The sequence below is a fragment of the Larimichthys crocea genome, chromosome X (assembly GCF_000972845.2).
Source record: "Larimichthys crocea isolate SSNF chromosome X, L_crocea_2.0, whole genome shotgun sequence".
In the NCBI taxonomy this organism is placed as follows: domain Eukaryota; kingdom Metazoa; phylum Chordata; class Actinopteri; family Sciaenidae; genus Larimichthys; species Larimichthys crocea.
The window spans coordinates 22,789,631-22,803,682 of record NC_040020.1 but is presented as its reverse complement, the minus strand read 5'-3'; the positions used below and the strand labels follow the sequence as shown (position 1 = coordinate 22,803,682).

The 14,052-nt window shown below is 39.0% G+C and overlaps 1 protein-coding gene across 1 annotated transcript in view; it reads right to left on the bottom strand.

Moving 5' to 3' along the window:
• The window catches only part of zgc:113516 (ethanolamine kinase 2), a 30,903-nt gene extending 28,360 nt beyond the window's left edge, over positions 1 to 2,543 (bottom strand). The window contains exon 1 of the mRNA XM_010741981.3: positions 2,163 to 2,543. Within this exon, the coding sequence (XP_010740283.1) occupies positions 2,163 to 2,303 (141 nt within the window). The 5' untranslated portion in view covers positions 2,304 to 2,543. The remainder of the gene's footprint in view (positions 1 to 2,162) is intronic.
• Between the last annotated feature and the right edge of the window lie 11,509 nt (positions 2,544 to 14,052).

The window sequence follows — 14,052 nt, the reverse complement described above, 5'->3', positions numbered from 1 at the left end:
GGTGGTGCGCCGCGACCGGCTCTGCGTTTACAGCGCCCGGACCTCGCCGTTTCCCGGGGCCGTGGACTCTCATTAAAGGGTTAATGAGCTATCATCTTAATTGTTTTTATTTTCAGTTAGCTCATACTTCAAGCTGAAAGGTAATGGTCAGATCAGCTGCTTGCTGGCAGCCCCAATAAGAACACAAACTGTTTGAGAGTTTCTGTAAAGAGAGGTTTTTTTCCTACAAATAAAAAGATAATTTTATTTGGGCATAATTTGTCTGTAGCTCATTTTGATTTTAAAAAAATCGTGAAAAAATCGTATCGTGAACAAAAAATCGTGACTCGAATCGAGTCGTGAGTTGAGTGTTCGTTACATCCCTACATATCAGTTACATCCCTACATATCAGGAATACTAGTGTAAATATGATCAATACATTTTGATGTTAAAGATCCTTTACTGTTAGTAGAAATTCTTGTAGGTTGATGCATTAATTGAGATAAACCACAGGTGTCAGTCATAAATTTAAGCTTATTCTTAAGCAGTTATCAGATAGCCAATCAATGTTTAAATCTCGCAGCCAGTATAGCTCTCTGTTTTTCTCAGTCATTTTGTCCAGCATTTACATAATACATTTAAATATTCTATCCTGGCACTCGATGGCCTCTAACAACAGCCAACAAGTGTTGGTTTTAAGTATGGGAGTTGTACCTGCAGCCATAACACTTCGACATCATTAACCACCAGATCCTGTCTCAGTTTCACCGGAAAATGGTCATGTATGGGCTCCTCCAAATCTATTTCAAAGATGTCTATAAATTGAGAAACCTCTGAAATGTCTATAAAACTGTGAACTTTAATTTAAAAGAAAGGCTAAATAATAAACAGCTGAGCTCTGTCTTTTTTTTGGAAAAAAGGATATGACTAATGCAGACACTTTTTATACAGGACCGGTTGATCAAATGTTGTAAATAAATGTATGTAGAAGATGAAACCATCCACTATACAGGTGTTTAAACTTTGGACTTATTTTGGCTGATTACAACCGTTCTTTAATGAACATTTGGCCGGACAATGTCAAGCTCTTCAGTCACTCCTTCAAAAACTGACATGGCTACTTGCATGTGAAAACTTGTACTGTTTTTAAAGCCCCTTCAGGGTGACTATGAGAATTTGACTGCAGAGGCATTTGTGAATGGTCAGTAAGTTTGACCTACACCTTTTTCTGTTATACCTCAGTAAATTTCATCACCCTGCAGTTCTTTCACAGCTCCTGCCACTGTACATACTACTGTTTGAACGATTACAAAACAAAAGAATTACACATTGTTGCCCTGCCTTTGCCTGCTGGAAAAGCATTTAAGCACAGGCATTCACAGAGGAGTAATCTGTCCTGCCAACAGATGCATCTAAACTGACTAAAGAAAAGCAGAAAGATGTCAAGCAAGTCTGGTTGTTGAACGCCCACACAGTCCTGAAAAAGGGTCTACTCAGCATGTAACTGAGAGCACCTGTGGCGAGTTAGACTTTCAGCTGTGAGTTTACTTAAGCCAGGCATATATCGAGCATTTTTATTGATCTTATTCGTTTTGTAAACTCAGTTTACCCACTTGAACAGTTTGTACACCAGTATGCAGAAAAGAAATAAGTACTGACTGTTACTGTGTGAACTTTTCAACCAAGTAAACCCAAGAACATGCAGATGTAAGACAAAGGGTGAAACAGCATAACTTCAGTTTTACATACCTCGTCATAATTCTACGCTTGAAAATTAAAATGAGTGTATGGAGAAAATATTGAGTTTGCCCTTTTCACATTACATCCCCTTCATCCATTCCACAGTTTTATCTAAATATATTATACTACATGCACACTTGGAAGGACAGAAACAATTTACAAATGTCACAGTGACAATGTCAATGAAAGGTGCACCATTTTCAAGCGACATGATAATGTGGCATTCACCATCTCAGTATGCAGGGTAGCAGTGAATTTTAGTGATACTTGAACAATAAATAATAAAAAAAAAAACATTGGACTACACACCTTTCAACAAAGTATGAAAACCAGTACAATATAAGGTAAGCACAGGTTCCATATGAAAATATGAATGTCCAACATTCATGGACAAAAACTTTCATATGTACTGATTACCCGAGAGACACAAACATTCACTTGCCTTTAACTGAATGTCCTGTTCCTTCCAAAGAGGACGGAGTCTTCTGAGGAGCTCCAGGATTCCTTTCCGAGGTTTCAGGTCATCGATATGGATGTCCACATGGAGAAGCTTATTACCAGAATCAGCAGACCCACCGTCCATTTTTAACAAAGCAGAGTCTTAGAGATTTTACCTTCAAAATCTTAAGGTCCAGAACTGGTTATTTATGTCCAGACTCACAGGTCATCAAAATATGACCCACACATGGGCCATAAAACAAACTTAAGTGGAGTAGACAGAAAGGTCTTTATGATCCACAAAGAGCTCTGAGATCTGCTTTGTCAGAACAATTTAAGAGCAGTGTACAAGTGAAATTGTCCACTGGTGTGTCCAGTGACTCAGCAGTCCAGCTTTCTTATTAGGGGCCAATGTTCCTATGGGTATCTTCACTGTCACTGCTGCAGTTTACACATTAACCCGCGGTGGCTGGAGCCCTGCTGCAGGCACATGTAGTGTTAAAGGGTTAGTTTGAAGTTTTTGAATTGGGGTAGCATGAAGTACTTATACATAGTCAGTGTGTTACCTACAGGAGACTGCAGTCACATGTCCCCAGTTTTATCAAGCACGAGTGCCATGACAGAAAATGAGCAATACACTGCTGATCCATCCTGCACGAGTAAGTCTGTAGAGCCAGAAACACAAGGGACTCAAGAGACCCGTGGATCGCTCGCTGATCCAGCAGACCCAGGTGACCCTGATTCACTGATTCAACTTGAGTGGAGTGGATCATTTCCTCCACACAGCGCAAAGGTAGATCAAGACTCATCAGACTGATTGATGATTTGAATACTTCCCCCAGTCAAATGTAAGAAGACAAATACAGAAATAATCAGATGAGAGATACTTTATTTAAAACACAAACACTCGTTTTTGTGTAGCTGAGGCTAATATAGTTCATAGACTAGCAACAACATAAGAGTAACATAATGTAATGAACGTAATTTTAACTGCAGCATTATATGTCGTAAATAATAATGGTCTTATTCGCTGCACATTATTGAACACAATAAAACATTAAGGCTAATTTAGCCTTATATATGCAGCATAGTGCGTGAGCATAATATGTCGTCAATAATCATGGGCTTATATTCGACATGTTTCTATTATGTGGCATTTACTGTACAGTTAAAGGAGGTTTCATACTTTTTAAATAAGGTGATAATGCAAAGTTGTATTTCCTGCATCAACATTTCAAATGTACAAACAGCAGACTGCCCTCCTTGTAGAATAGCTCTCAAATGTGAATTTATTTAGCCTATTTGTAGTCTGTGGGGCTTGTAGAATTTATATGCTTATAGACATACTGACTCAAAGATGTCTCAAAGAAGATCCGGATCTGTTTAGTGAGTGACTCAGAAAGACTCAGGTCCGTAAAAGGGTCAGAGTTTGACATCTCTACTCCAAATTAATGGAGTGGCAGACCAGCAACTGTGTGATGCAAAGTAAAATTGCTGTTTTTGTCAAAGGAGTCTGGCCTCTTTGGAGAGAGCACTAAAACTGTTTCAGTTTCCCATCAGAAAGGGCTGTCTGATAGGGTAAAGGCAAAGAAGCGAAAACATCACCTAAACTGATATGGACTGTATAGAAATAAATGAGACTACTGACTAATCTAACCTATGCCTGTACATAGAACACTAAAAAGTCTAAAAATGCACTGAAAATTAAAATAAAGACCTGCATCTGATACATTTTTCATCATGTGTGTGGTACAGAACAGTCTGTGCTGTCAGCCACAAAGATGTGACACTGTCCAAACTGAGCTCTCTATATTTTCTCTCCTAAAACTGAGCTGTCTTTGCTCTCTAAGCTGTCTCTCTGATACTCGATGCCCTACCACGCTGTTGTAACATTTAAACCGAACATTCTGCAAACATCACTGCAGCAAGTCCCACAGGCTGTATGCAAGAATTAAGGGTACAGTTTACTCTCATTCAAGCTAAAAAGTAGGCATACGACAAAAATCATCCCAATAAGATGACTCTTGATTCTCTAAATAATTTGCAGATGCATTACATTTGGCTTGTGTGCACTAGCAAAGACTTTAAATGGGTGGAGTCCATTGTCTAACCCAAAGTCATCTTCCAGTCTAGAAGACCCATTTAAATATCATACAATTAGTTCAGTCAAACATGACCTTTCATGCTAGCTCAATGCCATGGAACATTTCAGCATGATCACTCTGTAAACACAAAATGAATTTCATAAACATTGGAGCAGCATGTTTTCGGTCTGTTAAATTATTTAGATGTTGGGCCAATGTTTACCATTTTGCATCATTACAGTAATTGCCTAGAAGTCACGAATGTGGTGATCGTCTTGAACCGAATACTTTTGCAAGCTTTTAGACGCAAATGAAATTCACTTGCCATCAAAGAGCGTCTCATCATCAAAGATGTTGTGTATTGAAAGAGAGATGAGTGTCTCGATTAAAAATGTAAGGGTCAGGCGGTAGAATAGAGTAGTGGAGTCGTTTTTTGTGTTACTGCATGTAGCACTCAAGTACAGCCAAACAAGAGGGCTGGTTGAGAAAGAGATGACACACACAATAACCCATGCATGTGTAAATATACTGTTGTGACACTTTTCAGACAGATTTACTTACTGTACACGTGGTTTCTCTTTTTTTCTTGATCCTTGTGATTATTAATGTGGAGAATGCAGACATTAACATTTGGGCCTTGGAGCCTTGAAAATGAATCATTTATGAAAGGATCAACAAAGTACTAGTTGGGTTGAAGACAGAATGAAAGAGTAACAAAACTGAGTTAATATTGCTGGAGTTTCTCTTGACTTCTTGACATTACCTGGTCTGTGGATCTTTTTCACTGGAAGCAAGAGAACTAGTTATATCTATTCAACAAAATGTGGAAAGAAAGTGAGTGGAATAATAAAGAGGACTGGAAGATTTATCTGCAGATTCTTATTAGCTGCTGATAAATGATCATACATCCTCACTTTTCCTCTTTACGGAAACTACTACAAAAAAATTTCCAAGATGGATAATGGCTCGATTGGCACAAATTAACACACAATTCAGACATCAGCAGGTTGTATTTTATGGTCTCAACTTTCCATTTTACAGGGTAAGGCTTTTGTTATGTGCGTGTCATTCTCTCAATTGTTGATTTTGCTCGTACTCAGCCCCAGCCCTTCTGTTCCTGAAGATGAATTGACACAAATATACAGTCTCACTTTTAAAAAAGACTGATTCACTTCCTTAAACAACTGGACATTGTAGTTTTGAGGTCAAACAGAGATTTGTTTACTTGTTTTTAGCTGTTTTGTCACTAATCAGGTGTTAGCTTAATACTAAACAGCATTTTTGCAGATTTATATGGTGGCTGTAGGCTAAGCTCCTGAGCCCTTCCTCAATGGCAGTAACTGAGAGTATTGTAGACGTTGTAACATGTTTAACGGAAGGTAATCATTGTCATCAGTACAGTTTCATAAATAAGTGATGAAACCTGGCAGCACACGATAGTTTAATCCAGAGGTTTGTGTGGAAGAGATAATAATAATAGATTTTATTTATTTATGAGAGTTCCAGAGGGAGGGGGCAGCTACAGAGAAGGGTCTGTCGTTCCAGGTTCGGTGCTTGGTCCTGGGTGGTGGAGTCAGTAGGTTAGCATCAGATGAACAGAGGCTGCGGAATGGATTGTGGTGATGGAGCAAGTCAGTGAGGTAGGAAGGGGCCTGGTTATAGAGGGCTTTGTGTGTGAGGAGGAGGATTTTGAACTGAATGCGCTGTGGAACTGGGAACCAGGGGAGGTTCTGGAGTGATGTGGTCACGGGTGCAGGTGTGGGTGGGCAGACGTGCAGCGGACTTTTGGATGTACTGTAGTTTATTTAGAGTTTTTTGGACGGTGTTCCGTATAGGATACTGTTGCAGTAATCGATTCTGGAGGTGATGAAGATGAATGCAGCAGAGAAGGAGAGTGATGGGCGGAGTCCGGCAATGTATGAATGAAATGAGCATGCTAATGTCAGACATGTCTGTCATGTCATATCATGTCATGTCATGTCATGTCATGACATGTCAGTTAACAGACTGGGACATGGACATGGATTTATTTCACCTTATCAGCACCTTTAAGCCCACAGTTTATTTAGACTTTATCTTCAGCTGCATGCTATGCAATACTGTTTACTTTGACATTACTACTGAATTTATACTGTATACTACTCTTACTAATAGTTCATATTTCTGTGCATTTATATTTATTTACAGTGTTATATGTCGTAATATATATTGGTGTAATGTATATGTCTTAAATTCAGCTTTTTCCCGTCTGTAAATTGTTGTTATGTGTCATAGTACTACTTACTTTCTTTCTATTTTTCTTTGAATTTCTCTTTGTTTAGATATATCTACATTCTAATATGGGGCCAACTTTAATGTAACCCAGGACCGCCCAGGGCGCAAATGTGGCCAGGACCGGCGCTGGTCCATCCAATAGTAGTTGATACATTGTGCACAAAGCCAAATATGGACTTGTATATGCAGTAAATATAGAACATTTCTGGTCTAGTGACAACTCAAAGTGCTTTTACATTCACACATTAACCCACAGTCATACACTGATGGCCGACAGTGCCATGCAAGCTGTGCAAAATTTAGTAATTTAGCAACCATATTGGTTCTGTGTTGAATAATTTTCATCACAGCCTGCAGGAGCAAACTGGGGTTCAATGTCTTGCTCAAGGACAATTGGACAGTATTGTGGAACCTAACCAACGACGACATTACTGGACAATCCGCTCTACCACCTGAGCCACTTCCAGCAGGAGACATCATCTGGTTACGATAAATCTCTGTACAAAATTTCAGCTGAATCTATCAAGTAAGTGTTGAGATATTTTAATCTGGACCAAAATAGTGGACCAGCCAACAGACCTGCATTGCCATCTGTGGAACCATGCAGCTATAATGGTGTGCAAGATCTTCACACAGGTGAATTGCACCTTTGTTTGGATAAAGAGAGCGTATGAAATGTAAATTTCATCTCATTAATGCTTGGTTGTAATGTAAACACTGTATACGGTAAAAGAAAATATGTGATAAAAAAATAAATACATTGTGATCTAACTTTGATGCCAGCATTTATAACAGCTTAGGGATGATATAAAATATAAAAACAATTCTATACATTTAATTTACTCATACTTAGATATAAGTTTTTAAATTACTTAAAAACCATGAGCATATTCCTCTGTTTGCCTTGTTCTCAGTGTTTCAATGTCATTTAAATCTATATTCAGCACACCATTTCTACCATTTCACAATCACAAAATGGTCTACAGAACAGGTATAATGACATAAATTATTAACATTTAGGGATTTATCTGAATCATACTGAGTGCTCAATTATTGTAAGGGTAAATGCTTAAAAAGTGACCCCTTATAACACATTATTATAATACAATACTAATGCTCCTTCAATATTTGCATGAGATGCCAACATCATTCAGAAAGTGCACACATAGCCAAGAGAAAGGGTGTGCATAAAATACTTAAAATGCATTTTTACATATAAGATTATATTCATTATTCCATATGTTTCCGAAATGGCAGAAAACGGATTTAATCTACCACTAAGAGAACATTTTGATAGATGTATACATTGAAGCACTTCATCAACTGTCTGCCCAATTTCAAATGAATTTGTCCTTCACTTTATGCAACACAAAATACCTGGCTCCTTTCTTCCTCTGGCTTCGTTCTGTCTTTTAGAAGTTTTTGAAAAGAGAAAATTCCCTTTTATTACAAGGCAAACAGTTGTTGGTGTCCTTTATCAAACAGCTCTTTGAAGAGAAAAAGAGAGAGAGAGCCATGCAGACATTTAACCTTTTTATATAGTCTTACAATTGGGACTGTCAAGGCCTTTCATTTGTGAAGTTCCTGTGGAAAAATCAGGGAGCTTGGACTCATTACATCTACCGGTACAGTATATTTATATTTCAGCTCCAATCAAAGCTAGCCAATATGCCATCCCTATGTATTTTCTCCTCTGAGCCCTGCCTCCCCACTATAATTTCCACCGACATTTTGTGTGCAAATGCAGTAATAGACACATTTATCACATCAAAAGGGATTCAATTTTCTTTTCAATCATCCACCGGTATGAATAGCACCACATCCTCTGTGGCCAACAATGAGGGGCCATTACCGTGAGCCAAAGGATGGCTTCGCCTTCTCTATGCATTCAAGGGGAAAGTGTGTCAAACTGTTTGCCAACGTTTGTTCTAGGCAAATGGAGACTGCTTTCAGACAGGTTAGTATCCAATTTTATTGTCAGACAAATGTCATTTTTGTTTGGGGCCGCGGTAATCATTGGGCTCAGACACCGGTGTTCCTCGACGGTAAAGCCGGCAGTTAGTCCATTTAATACTCTAACTCTCATGTCAGTAGCAGATTGCCAAGTCCAGACATGACACCCGCTGTCTCTTCATTATGTGAAGAGGGTGACATGAAGGATTCAGGCCTCAGCCCTCGGGGAGGGGTTGGGAGGCTAATTACCAAGGACATTGTTGATCTACATGAGGAAAGAAAATACTTTGCAACTGCAATTAATTGTTCCCTCGCACTGACACATCAATTGACGCGGATGGCAGATTTTATGTGCAGTGACACGTGTCATGTCTTCTCACGGAGAAGCTGCAGGAGTGATGTGTGTGGAAATACTGTACGTCATTTAACTGATTATTACTGCTGCACTTCGGCCCCAAACATAACTGCAGTCTGTGGTAACTAAAAAGTCACTTCAGTTAATACTTATCTCCAGTTTACTAAAATTAAATATTATTTTTCACACAACTGCATAGTTTTCATCTTAAGATTTTTATTCTTTTTTGGCTTTTTTTAATTTTTTTTGAATGACATGCGGGAAAGAGCCACAGGTCGGATTCGAACTCTGGGCCGCCACGGCAGGAACTGAGTCTCTGTACATGGGGCGGCTGCTAACTGAGCTAAACAACACCCCATAGTTTTAATCTTGAGAAATAAGTTTTGGGTTTAGTTTGTGGCCAACATCCTAATATATTTATAAACAGAACATATTACATACAATTCAACAGCCTCAGGATGATGACAGGTATTGAAAATTTATCAGAAATATCCGAAAATAGGAATTCAAGAGATCGGCTAAAGGAAATTTCAGGGTGTATCTATAACTCACTAATTTATAAATCTATGCACACAAGCAATATGTGTTTTTGAATCAACTAACTAATGAGGTTCTAAATATTTTTTGCCTCTACTTGACTTTTTGTGTCCCTTAATTTGTTTTTTACTCTTCTTATTTTTAACTCTTGTATAGACAGTGGAAAAAAAATCCAACTTTAAGTTTGTGCCTGTGTAAGGTTCATCAGGGTAACTGAGATCACGAAGAGTTATCTTTCAAAAGAGGGCTGACTGGGGTGTTAATGTTTCAGAGAATTCAGTGTTTTATTTGGTTTGGGCTGATTATTTGCTTGCTTACGCTTGTGTATTGCTGGAAGGTTACTTTCCGCTTCATTTCATCCCCTCTGCCATGAAGTAAAGATCATGATATTTATAATATTAATATTATTATATTCTGAATTTCAGTCACACTGAACATAAAAGTTCAGGTTGTACATCTTTTTCCAAACTACTGCTTTTAAATAATGTAGCAAACAAGTGAATAAATGATCTCTGATTCTTTGAAGGATTAAGACCCCTGAATGCTTCCAAACCATTACTCTTGTTGACTTAATTCTATCAAATAAAGCATTTAAGGATCAAACCCTTGCCAGTGTCGGCACCAACACGGTCTTATGCAGAAAACGTCTCTGCTGTGTTTTCTGTCATCTCCTGCCACAGCTTATACACGCTCCCTCGCTGCCAAACCACCCGAGCCACAGCTGATGAGGTCATCCGTGTAGCCAGCACTGCACGGGCCCTGAAAGCCCTGCTTAATCTGATATCATTGGCAGGGAGACGCTTAACCAGCTCCATCTCTCACCACACTTTTTTGGGGTATTCACCATCCAACAATGCTGTCTTGTCTTAGCCTGCGTGGATTCTTAGGAGCCACTCGTAAAGCTAAACCGTACTCAGTTTATATGTTTGAAGCCTATGGAGAGCTTGTGCTTGTGATGCTGTTTGCGAGGAGCAGTGCCGACGGTTGGGACACAGTTTATAGACCATGGCGGCACGGCGGTAACACTGAAACGATCTCGAAATGAAGAACGAGCCACGAAACCACGTCAGCACATGAGGCAGAGGTAGCCCATTTACTTTTATGTTAAGCAGAGTGTGTTCTAGTTGTGGTCTGGCTACTGAATTATTTTGGAAGCTGAGGAAATGAACAATCATTCTCTGGATTGAGACTCTCCAAACTGAAGAGAGAGAGAAAAAAAACATGTCTTATTAATGACAGATTGAAAATAATAAATAATGCAGTGTAAAGATGCTGTGCAGTGATTTATTTGATGGCCTCATGTATTTCACAGGCCAAACTGAGCTGACGGCAGCTGTGGATAAGATTTAAAATACAGTACAGCTCAAGTATCCAGTCACATATGTTCACGTTCTTGTCTTTCTCCATTAAATATGTATTGCATAGGCTTGGGTCTCTGACCTTGTCTTTGGAGAGAGCTCGCATCATTTCATCTTGGAATAAAAAGAGAGACTACCAGCAATTATAGCATGTTAATTACATATTCACTTTCATCTGCTAGGAAATCACACAGATCTGCCCTCAATGCTGCTGTTGGGTGTCTTTTGATGGGGGGAAGAAAGCGCTGTACTGTATTTGAAAAACATCTGTCAAGTGCCCTGTCTAGTTAATATCTAGTTCTTACCTGTTTTTGGTTACAAGTGCGCCTCTAGTTTAATCTTTGAGAGACGAGGTAGGGGGAAGAAAGCTTGGAGTTATGATACCTGAAATAAGTGGGGAATACTTAGAGGATTTAGTGCTAACAGACCAAAGATAGTCTGTCGTCATCTTGTTTTAAACATATCGAAGGCTATAACATCTGCGAGGGAAAATGGGTTACTTGGAAAACACACAGAGTAACTCTCTTCCCCTCTTAATGAAAGACCCTTTATTCTGTCTACAAGCGTCTCTAATAGAAAAGGCCAGAGCAGCGCTCAGTTCAGCGGCTGTTGTAATTTCTCCTGTCAGGGTACGTGAGGAGGAGGCTTGACAAACACTCACCCCTCTTTATCCCACGCACACCCCCACCCCCACACCCTTGTCTGTGTGTCTGACAGCGATTTACATAGAGATGGTAATGTCGCTGCCATGTTAGATCGGAGGGCAGCGGCGTGGAAACGGTGCGGTCGAAGGAGGCAGCAGCTTCAGTGCTCTGCCGAGCAGCTGCGGTCAAGAACAGAGACTTTTTTACTGGGATAAATGGAATAAGTCTGTGTGTACCTACAGAGCAAGAGAGGGGAAAACAGACTAGAAAATAAAACAAGCACCAGTTAAGTTATAAGTTTTTAAATGACTTAGTTAAGTGTACCCAATAAAATATGTTGAACTCTCGATGGAACTGTTATTCGGTTTTCTAAAAGGTGTTTTTTTGCAAGAGAAGAAAACAATATTTTTGCATGTATATATATATATTATATATATATATATATATATATAATATATATATATATATATATATATATATATATATATATATATATATACGACAGCTGTGAAGATGGTCAAAACATTCAGACATTTATCTCCTTTGTACCATCTAAGCTCTCAGACTTTCCTCACAGCAGCTGCTGAAGGCCTTTTCGTTTCTGTACTGTATGTAATGTTTAAAAGGCTGTTCAGTCACGTCATGGTGCAACTCTGTGCTATCGCTGAGAATTCATTTAAAAGTTTATATCTCAACTAATTTGTAACAGAACATGTGTTTTTTTTAAATAAACAAAATGCTGGCCTGAGGCATGTTTTTATCAACACAGTGAAATGTTTTAATAAACATATCTGCAAAGTTGCTAAATATTAACTGCCAACATATTTCATTTGTTTTCCTACACTATCTGCACTCCCAATAAAATTTTGGCTCGTAGCAACTAAATCATGATTAACACTTTTAAGGGTCATGTTTAGACACTTGAAGCCCTGGTTTACTTTGGGTAAGATCGAGGTCTTGGTTCAGTATTAATAAAAGTGAAAAGTGACAGTGGTGGTATGTTTCCGTCAAACCATAATCATTCCCTAACCTTAGACAAAACTTTACTCCAGATGTGAATGACAGTCTGGGGTGACAAAGTCCTGCATTTTGGATGTCTACCCTGATCCCACACTATGACCTGCAATACCAGGATGACATCAGAATGAAATATGAAGAATTATGAATCATAAACACAAGTTATTAATGATCCAAAAATTACTTTTTCCGGTTTTCTGGTAAACTTTAAACAAAAGCAATAAAATCCTCTCTAATATACAGACAAACACGTGTTTTATCAGTCACTTATTATGTTAGTAGCTGAGTGGGATTGAGAGTCACACAGCACCTCACAAACACAGCGAGTCTCTCACATCTGACACAGACAGACACACATCCACGTTCAAACATACACTCAAGAGGGCAAACTCAATCAGCCGCACACCTTAATGTTTAACCAGGCATGTCACTTTAGGACACAGGAGGTTACATACATGAGACAATCTCTATATTTACTTTTCTGCTCCGAGAAATGTTGCAGGAATCAATTCAGCTCTATTTGTTTTTATTAGTAACCAAATAAAATTGTAATTTAAAAAAGATGTTTGAAACCAGAAAGCTGCTATAACACTCATATAACATATGGGCATTTTTAGCAGCTGGCATTTCCTCACATCCAGCACAGAGTTGAAGAAAAAAAAAGAAAGAAAACGTCACACAACATGTCACTCAAAAGACCAAAAACTGCAGCTGCCAATCCAAAACAGTGTCAAACATTCTCAGCCATGTTAGACATATAAAACCTAAAGGCTGCAGATACTCAGGCTGTTACATGATATACTCCGTCATAACTGTGGACACAGACAGTTAACGCATGCGGCCCAGCGGTTTGCTACTGTCTGCAGTTACAGGCAGCGCTACAGAAAAAACAAATACAATTCTGCAAGCCTGATCGTCTGCAGGAGAAACGATCTCTCCACAAGTCCTCTGAGACGCTGGATGGAGAAAGGAAAGAGGAGCCTTTGTGTGTGTGTGTGTGTGTGTACAGGAGGTTTTGGGTGGACTGCAGGACCTAAATGGAGAAGGCGTGCTGCGGTGGCCTGATAATGGCAAGGGGCGCTCAGAGGAGCAGAGAGGGGAAAGTGTGTGTGTGTGCGTGTGTGTGTGTGTGTGTGTGTGTGTGTGTGTATGTGTGTGTATGTAGGATTATGGAACAGATGAGTGTGTTAACAGGGGTTAAGTGAGGCTGTTCTGTAGATGCCTGATGGTTTTTAAAAGAGACAATGGAAAAATGTTTCATTTAAATTATCTGAGCAGATTGTGTGTGTGTGTGTGTGTGTGTGTGTGTGTGTGTGTGTGTGTGTGTGTGTGTGTGTGGACACTTACATGTAGCATGTGCAGGAACAACAGAACGTGTGGCTGTCCATGTTTGTCTTTTCTTTTTACACATGTGTATGCATGTGCTGGTGCTCTCATACATGTACTTGTGATAACCAATTTGAGATTTAATGGGACTGAGGACATTTTGGTCTGGCTTCACTTTTTTTAAAGAGATGTTCAAGTGTTTTAAGAGTTTTACATACCAAGAAAGAAGAAGACTGATAGCTAGCAAACAGCCTATTAATGGAAACATTGCAGGGTTCAAAATATATAAATGTTTTTGTTTGTTTGTTTGTTTGTTTGTTTGGTTTTTGAGAAATATTCACTGAGC